Source organism: Lactuca virosa, chromosome 8 (genome assembly GCF_052849685.1).
Source record: "Lactuca virosa cultivar CGN04683 chromosome 8, Lactuca_virosa_CGN04683_v6, whole genome shotgun sequence".
NCBI lineage: Eukaryota > Viridiplantae > Streptophyta > Magnoliopsida > Asterales > Asteraceae > Lactuca > Lactuca virosa.
The window spans coordinates 198,618,173-198,627,374 of NC_136433.1; the positions used below are offsets into that span (position 1 = coordinate 198,618,173).

At 39.1% G+C, this 9,202-nt stretch overlaps 1 protein-coding gene across 1 annotated transcript; it reads right to left on the reverse strand.

Annotated features, from left to right (window-relative positions):
• Positions 1-6,383: 6,383 nt before the first annotated feature.
• LOC145128821 (Tetratricopeptide repeat (TPR)-like superfamily protein) lies at positions 6,384-8,070 on the reverse strand. Its single transcript, XM_079063615.1, has one exon. The coding sequence runs from the start codon at positions 8,032-8,034 to the stop codon at positions 6,628-6,630; it is 1,407 nt and encodes a 468-aa protein (XP_078919741.1). The 5' UTR covers positions 8,035-8,070; the 3' UTR covers positions 6,384-6,627.
• Positions 8,071-9,202: the final 1,132 nt, after the last annotated feature.

Below are 9,202 nucleotides of genomic sequence, written 5' to 3' on the forward strand. Positions count from 1 at the left end.
TGGTGGAAGATTGGGTTTTGCTGCATCCTTCTTCTTCAGGCAATCCCTCAAAATATGCCCTTCTTCATTGCACCCAAAACAGACGTTCTTATTGAAGGTGCATTCATTGGCATAATGCCCTAGCTTTCCACATTTGTAACAAGTGACTTCCACGCTGCATTTCCCAACATGATTCTTCTTGCACTTGTCACACCACTTGGCTTCGGCTCCTCCTCCGAATTTTCTCGAACCAGTCTTCGAGAACTTGTTCTTTTTATTGGAACATGAAGTTCCTTCAAACTTTCTCTTTTCGCCAACTTCAACCTTGCTAGCGGCTCTCCCCTTAATCATATCTTCAACAGACTTGGCAGCCCAGACAGTTGCCTCCAATGTAAGTGTCTGACGTACTGGCACCGCATACTCCCATGGTAGTCCCTTTGCATACGTGTCAAGTTTTTCCAGCTCATCTGGGACAATACGCAAAGCAAACTCCATTTTGTCTGTGAAGTTATTTGTATATTCATCGACGGTCATACTCCCCTTCTTCAACGTTAGAAATTGGTTTTCAAACTCAAGCACGTTTTGGGCCGAGCATTACTTGCGCTTGAAGTGCACCAAGAACTCTGCCCAAGTCAGTTGCAGTGGCTCATTAGGGCTTAGGGTTTTCCCCAAAGTGTTCCACCAACGAGCAACACTACCCCTGAACTGACGTACTGTAAATGTGGTTTGTAACTTGCCTTGGCAACCACAAGTCATGAAAGCCAATTCCATTTCCGAGATCCAATCCATTACTCCGACAGGATCTTCTTTTCCAGTGAAGGTCGATGGCTTGCAAGTCATAAAGTCCTTATACTTGCACCCATTTCTCTCCACTCTAACCTCGTGGTTATTTCTCCCAACCACAAGCGGTTCACTATGACCAACTGATCTACTGTTGTTTCCTTCTTTAGATCGATCGTCATTCAATTCACGTTGTTCAACAGGAACTGAAGGTTCATCCCTGTTGTTCAGCAACATTTGCCTCAATTCCTCCCTCTGTTCAGCCATCATGGTCTGAATCATAGTTCATACTCCAGCCATGGTGATGGGTTCGGGTGCAGCTCCTACTATAGGCACCTGTTCCACCACTTGAGGTTGAGGTTGAGGTTGTTGGTTTCTGTTTGCATTTCCCGCTCCACTTCGAGTTCTTGCCATTATAATCTATATACCGAATAAGGCGAATTTAGGTCTTCATCCTTGATAGATATTTCAATTCCCTTATCACTCTGAAACGTTTACATGTTAGTTCTAATCTCGTAATCGTACACTTAGAATCCTACACACATAAGGTTTCCGGATCCGGTCGGCAACAAGCCATAGATCCGAACAAATAATGGCATATATGGCAAACATATAGCATTTAGCACATAAAATCATTTTAGGCATCTTTCCTAAAATAAACTAGTGCTCGTGTCTAAAATATAGTAGACACTCATCTCACAATCATCACTTAGCATTCTAAGTTTAAGTCTAGAAATCCTACAATTTCTTAGTTCGCTTAATCTAATGCTCTGATACCAACTGTGACATCCCCTAATTTCTCGGCCAGAAAAGACCGATTTAATTTATGCTTTTAAAACAAAGTCAGAGAAATCTTTTTAAAAGATGTTGCGAAATTGGTCCCTAAAACAAAACATGATAAAAGTTTATCAAAACCTTTCTTTAAGAAAGTATATATTTTCCTTATATATCAAAACCTCGGGATGTCATGTTCCGATACAGATCAAAAGCATAAACAAGACATTATAAGCCTTACAACAGTTATTTACAACTACTGGCCTATAATCCAAAAATCTCTCATCATCCTCCGACTATGCTCGGGGTCCACTACCTGTAATAATAAAAAGTTGAGTGGGTTAGACTTGGAAGCCTGGTGAGCATATGGGGTTTTCAATCCACAATAATAATAAACTTATTAAGTTCACCAATCAACAATAACCCTGATTACCCATTCCCGTTGTCCTCACTTTACGTCCCTAAACACCTAACACAAGGGACCTAGCCTAAGGAATATCATCGGGATGGACACTACTGCTAAGGGGACTCCTCAGCCATACATGTCCTAAAGGCAACCATGAGGGGGATGGAGTACGCCAATGAACATTTAGTTCATCAACACCTACAAGTTGCGAACCTGCTAGTGTTCCACTAGACTGTCTAGAAAGGTCTGTGGTCGTCATCTATACTCCGCTAGACGACTACAACAACAACAACAACAACATCGAGGCCTCTCACCATTTTAACACACATCGACTATTTCGTCTACCCATGTTCTACCCAACATATTTGTAGATAAAATACATATACAGTTTAAAACTTGTATAAAACATCTGTTCAACAGGCACCTCAAATAAACATTTAATATAATTACACATAGCACATATTTTATAGAAAATACTTCATATCTAGGTGTAAGATGAAAGTGACTACACACTCACTTGATTTGATGATAATCGGGCAGCACTTCGTTTCTAATAAAACCGGGAGTTTTATTAAGAAACCGGGCTCTGCGAGGGTCGGGCTTCAAAACCGAAAAGATAAATTTCTCGGGCTTCTCGGGCACTTCGGGACGTGTTTCGGGTGTTTGGGGGAAGTTGGAATGAAAGAAATATTGAAAAGGGGGCTAAAAATGATAAGTTTTCAAAGTATTATCGGGAGGTCTCGCACCCTTCTATTTATAGGGGCGAGGCTCCTGATCCAAGGGCTGAGAAGCCTCCACGCGTCAGCAGATCTGAAGCGAAGTCACGTGGGTTGCGTATGCGAGGGTCCTGCTGGCAGCTTCTAAGTGGACCGAAGTCTAGGGTCCGAGGAGGGGGGTTCGTGGCTCACCTGCGAGGCTCGGACACGTCAGAAGAGTGTACGCGTCGCATTCTTATTGGACCACTTTAGATGGTTTCTCCGGTTCGGACACGCTTCTGATGAAACAGCAATTTCGGACACGTGGCACGTTTTGAGCGAGGGTGACGTGGCCGAAGTCCACCTTGCGAAATTTCTCGGATTTTGCAATTTTTCTCGATTTTTGTGCCAAAACTTCTAAAATCCATAACTTTCGCATACGGGCTCCGTTTTTGACGTTCTTTATATGCACGCGTAGCTAAAATTACGCTCTACAACTTTCGTTTAGACTTCGTCGGCTAATTTTGACTTTAATTTTTATATTATTATTTTTAACAGACCGGGACAGGAAATCCGTTAAAAATTCATAACTTCTTCATCCGACGTCCATTTTCGTCTGTCTTTTTACCGTTGTGCTACTATTGACGAGACCTTCGATTCTTGTTTAGGTCGTGTCGGCTAAAAATCACTCGATCTAAAATTCGAGTTTTTAGTTGTCTACTGCTAAGCTGGAACTTAGAAAAATCATAACTTCCTCATACGAAGTCAGATTTGGGCATTCTTTTTATACATACGCTCGGTTTAACGAGCACTACGACTTTCATTTAGATCACTAAGGCTAAAAATTAGTTTATCAAAAACTCACTTTTTACGACATTCGGCACCGTGCCGGTTTTGTCGCGAAACTTCGACAGGTCATAACTTCTTCGTTATAACTCGAATTTTGGTATTCTTTATATATCCGTAATCCTTGTCACGACCACTACAAATTTCTTAATAGATATCGCCTTTATCTAATATTTATTTTCGACGCTCATTTTTATTCTTAATTAATTAAATCCTAGTAATTAAGCATAAAACACATAATTCACATAATATTCACACAATTCCTTTTCATTTCTTCAAAATGAGTTACAAAGGTTAACCTAGACTATCACATCAATATTAATGCCTAGCCTAGAAACACGGGCATTACATCGACCCATAATAGAGTGAGAAGACTCACCTCTCAGAAGAATGCTCTACTGTTACTGCTCTCACTGCTAGAATACTCCTGCTATGCACCACCTATACAGTCATACCATGTAAACCCTTAGTTCTTCATCCAAACTAGGAGTTTGACCAAAAGTCAACTCGAGTCAAAAGTCAAGGGTCAACGTTGACTTTAGTCAACCGCTATGGCGTGGACACCCATGGCCACGCAGTGGCCCTCAATCATCCAGACAGTCATTATTTTTACAGTCGCCACATCATGGCAGCCTAATGCCACGTCGTGGGTATTGGGTTTTCAACAACTTAATGGGTTAAGCTATTTTCTTCGATCCTAAGAGCTCCAAACCTCATATCTGGTCCGAAACAAGGTCTAGAAGGATAAAGTTTCCTAATTTACCCGGTATGACCACCCAAAATGTCAAAATCTCACACCCTATGTTCCAAAAAGGCTAAATGAGACATGACTTCATCCATTAAACACTTATTCCACAAAGTCCTTAACTCATACCCTATAGATGGGTTTTTTAATACCAAAACCATCATAAAAGTCGGTGCTTTATAGACATGCATGTCCAATGCATGTCTTGAAGCCATAATGAGTAAAAAATAAGGGCTTTTCCATGGAAATCTCATGCATAGTTCAAAACCCAACTAAAATTCAGATCCAAACCAACAATCATGTCAAATGTTCCAGAGATTTATAAAGTTGCAAACTTTATGAGATCTCACCACTCCAACCAACAAGAACATGAAGATTTATGGACAAAACATAAGATCTAGCAACCTATTATGATAAAAATCGAGTCTTGGACACTTACCAAGGTCCAAAAGAGTGCCAAAACAAAGGATGAAGACTAGCTTGCTGATTCTGAGCTGACTTCTTCTTCTTTCTTCCTTCAATGGCTTTAAAGAACACCAAAATAGCTTAAATAAAGGAGGAGGGAAAATTAGGGTTTCTCTAATCTCAAGGAGTCTGAGGTTGAGCAAACCCTAGCCTCCTTATTCCTTTAAATAGGGAGCAAAACCCAGAAAATAGGATTTCTCAAATGTCAGTTGCTACTCCGTGCCCATATGTTGCCACGCCGTGGCGGCTTAAATGAAGCATGCGATCCAAATTTGGCTTGTCACGTCGTGGTGCCTCCACTACACCGTGGCAAACCCTTAAATACCAAAAAAAAAATTGAAAACATGAAGTACCTTGGGGTCCGGGTGTTACATTTGATGTGTTTAAGGCAGCCTTGGATCAATATGAAAAAACAACAGCAACTCGCAAAGCTTTTCCATATCTCAAATCGTGGCGAAAACTGAAAGATGCTCCAAAATGGAAAGAGCAAACCGAAGGAACTTCATAAACCTCTTCCGGCTTAAAGCATCCAAGAAAAAACCCCGATGCAACTTCCCAACAATCAGACGGGCGAACACACATTGACATCAACGATGATCCGATAGATCTTGAAAACGAGCAACCTCTTCATCGGCCCGTTGGAAGAAATAAAGCAAAAAAAGCGGGTTCGTCGACTTCGGGATCTATCGCTATCGATCATTTTGGAGACAAATTTGATCGATATGTCCAAATTAAGAGAGCAAGGTGGAGATGATGAGTCGGATGGAAAAAAAATGCTAAAAGAGTAAGCGTCATTTCAACAAAAACCGGTATGGAGATATTAAAATGAAAGCAGACAACCTCGACGACGAAAATTTGAAATTTTTTCTCGCGATGAAAGAGTTCTTTCGAGCCAGATATAGGAACAGGGTTTTTTTTTATGTTTGGCATTTTTAGGTTTTTTTTAACGTTGTGTTTTTTTAATTAATATAAATTTTTTAATGTAATATGGTATTTTAATCCAATAAAAAAACTAGTTTAAAAGAAATTATAGGTTTTTAATGTATTTTTGAATTAAAAAAATTAAGAAAAAAATGATATAGAATGATGTTTTAATGGTTGGTATACCATTGGTTTAGTGATTGGATGTGGTGATGATGTGACACTCACTATTATAGTGACCTTACAAGTCACTTATACTAATCATTACAACCAACCTCGATATTATTAGTGTAAATATCACTACAGCAAAATTTAATTGCACCATAAGGCTATGGGGAGTGGGTGCGGTCTTACCGCACCTTAGCCACGGTTTCAAGGAGGAACACTGCCCCCTATGGTTTCGAGTGCGGTTTGACAACATGTGGTAGTAGAGGGTCTCTCTCTCTTTCTCTCTCTCTCACACACACACACATTGTGTGTGGTAAAGAACCACACTTTATATGGTATAATTGACATGACGCCTACATGGCAGAGAAAAAAGTACGGTTCTTGTCGCACCATACCCTCCAGCCTAATACAACATGAACAAAGTGTTTCAATAATGGATGGACACATCATATGTCCACCTTAACAACCACCATGGCAACAAAAGAATACAAACTTTCAATCTTTCACAATGGAACAAAAAAATATAAATCTCAAAAAATAATAGAATAAAACTAAAAATTAAGTGGCTAAACCTCTTGAAAAGAGTTTGAAATACTAGGTGGAATAAATGTAAAATCTGTTTACTTTTTACTCACATGGTCATTGAAAAACACACAAAACATCAAAACAATAATTTGATACTTATCAACTTCTATATGCTTGGCATTTTACTTGTGGCAGACAATTTGGATACGCGATTTACATGACATCAGCAAAACCATTTTTTTTTTCTATTTTCATAAACAATAGTGTCATTTCTTATTATTGAATGATATTTTAATGATTTAAATCAATTAACCCCCTCAAACTCATACTCCTAAGCTATAACCAGGAACCTTGGCAAGTCTCCTCTCTTTCATAAATTTTCTCATTTTTCCAACATCTTCCCATAACCCATTACTAGCATAAATATTAGACATAACCACATAAACCCCATCATTCCATGGTTCTAATTCCATCAATTTCTTCCCCACAAACTCCCCCATCTTCACATTCCCATACTTCTCACAACCACCCATCAAACTCCCCCAAATTACCACATTACCCTCCATCGGCATCGCCTCCACCATCTCTCTTGCCTCATCAAGCAACCCACATCGACTAAACAAATCCACCATACACCCATAATGCTCTAACATTGGTTTAATCCCATACTCATCTTTCATCATATTAAAGTAATATCTCCCTTCTTCCACAACCCCACCATGAACACATGCACTCAAAATACCCACAAATGTCACGCCATTAGGCCTAACACGTGTTTCTCTCATAGCACGAAAGCATTCTAATGCTTCATTTACATGTCCATGTGTTGCATACCCTACAATCATAGATGTCCATGAACAAACGTTTCTTTCTTGCATTCTTGAAAAAATGATATGAGCTAAATCCATTCTACCACATTTCCCATACATATCTATGAGTGAATTCAACATCAAAAGATCAGATTTTTCGAAGGTTTTAGCTTGAAGGACGCATTTGTGTAGCTGAAGAGCTAAATTGAAATCGCCTAAACTCCCACAAGCGGAAGTGATGCTAACCATGGTTACGTCATCTGGGGCTAACCCACTTCTTTTTAACTCCAAGAACATGTCCACTGTTTCTCTAGCACGCCCACTTTGTGATAATCCGCCTATAACAGCATTCCAAGAACCGAGGTTTCTCTCAGGACTTTCATCGAACAGTTTACGCGCATTGTTGAAATCACCAGCTTTTGAATACAAACTGATGAACCCGCTCTCGCAAAATTTATTCGTATTCAGCCCGTGTTTGGTGGCGACCGAATGGAACTGTCTGACGATTGAGATTTCGTTTTTCTGAGAGACGGATTGTAAAATAACGGGCAGAGTGTAGGTATCCGGGTGGACCCCAGCGCGAGACATGGCTATGCTTACATACAGTGCCTTTGAAGGGGATGAAAGCCTGGTGTATGCTCTTATGATGGTGTTCCAATAAAACGGAGCTCGTTGACGTTCAAGCATATGGACTCTGATAACATGAGCGTAGATTTCGTTGAGTTGCTGTATATTAGTGCAGTTTGTGATATGGGTTGATATTGCCTTGACCCAATCTTGGCTGGTGTAACCGTAACCATTGCTCGCGTTTCTAAAGGGATCAAGTGTAGTGAGACTGTGATTGAGATGGCAAGAAATGGTGAAGTATTTGGGGATTTGATGTCTCCATAGGTTAATAACGAGAGGATGAGTCAAAGTCATGTTTTGTCCTCTTCAAGAGGAGTGTGTATAAGTTTTGTACCTAAACTAGGCCACTAGGGTTCTGAGCTTATGTTTTTGGGATATTAATTAAACTAATCTATGTAATCTCAATTTAAATAAATAACTTTAATTTTTTTTAATAAATGATCGACTAGTTCGGAACATGTCATTTCCGAGTCAAGTTCGGCCCGACCATTTTCCAGGACATGTTCCGGACTCATTGGACCTCTGTTTAATGGAATTCTGGATCGCACACCTAGACATCAAATATCTCAAACTTATTTGGCAAAGTAAAAAATGGCATGTGATCATGATGATATTTAGATTTTATGGGTTAGTTTTTTATTCTTTTACTTGTTTATGAGTTTTTATGGATTATTAACCGAAGAAACGTAGTCTGAAATAGAGTGTTGATTTGTATCAAAAGCCTTACAAAGCTACGGTGGCGTAGCCATGATTTTGTTTTAGGGTATGTCAAATAATATACAAAATATGAAAACGATAACAAGATATAACTATCAATGAATTCTTAGCTAAATTGTAAATTTTAAGTTGCACACGATGTTGTCTTACAACAATGTATCCCCTTCTACTAATTTCAAGTTTTGAATGGAATATGTAATATCACAACCATAAATCATTTTATTTAACAAAAATATATATTGTACATACCATATATATGTAACATTAATTTTGTGTGGGTGGGCCAAGGCCCACTCTTGCCCTATATTGGCTACGCCCCTACAGAGTTACTTATTTATAGGAGTGAGCATGAGTCAGTTTGGGTCAGTTTTAACCTTAAACCTAACCAAAAACTAAAGAACATCGGTTTCTAAAAATTTGAAACCAAACTAAAACACAACCACGTGAGTTTGGTTTTTCAATGTTCGGTTTTTCGCTCATGTTTTTAGGTTTGGTTTTGGTTTTATGATTTAAGCCAAACCTCGAGCCATTTCTTAAACCATTTCAAGTCTTCACTTATATAAAGTTGAAGATGGTTGTTGTTTTGATCCCTCAAACAATATAAGACTCAGAGTAAGAGCTAAATAAAGCATGGAGATGGTTGATGCTTATATAGGAGATGAGATTTAGATGAGATTTGGCAGAGTTTCAATTCGTGAGAGATGTGGGATGCTTTTAAGTAACTGCCAAAATAAAAGGAACAAAA

Excerpts from the sequence above, each read along its gene's own strand:
- LOC145128821 (XM_079063615.1), bottom strand. The coding sequence starts at position 8,034 with ATGACTTTGACTCATCCTCTCGTTATTAACCTATGGAGACATCAAATC.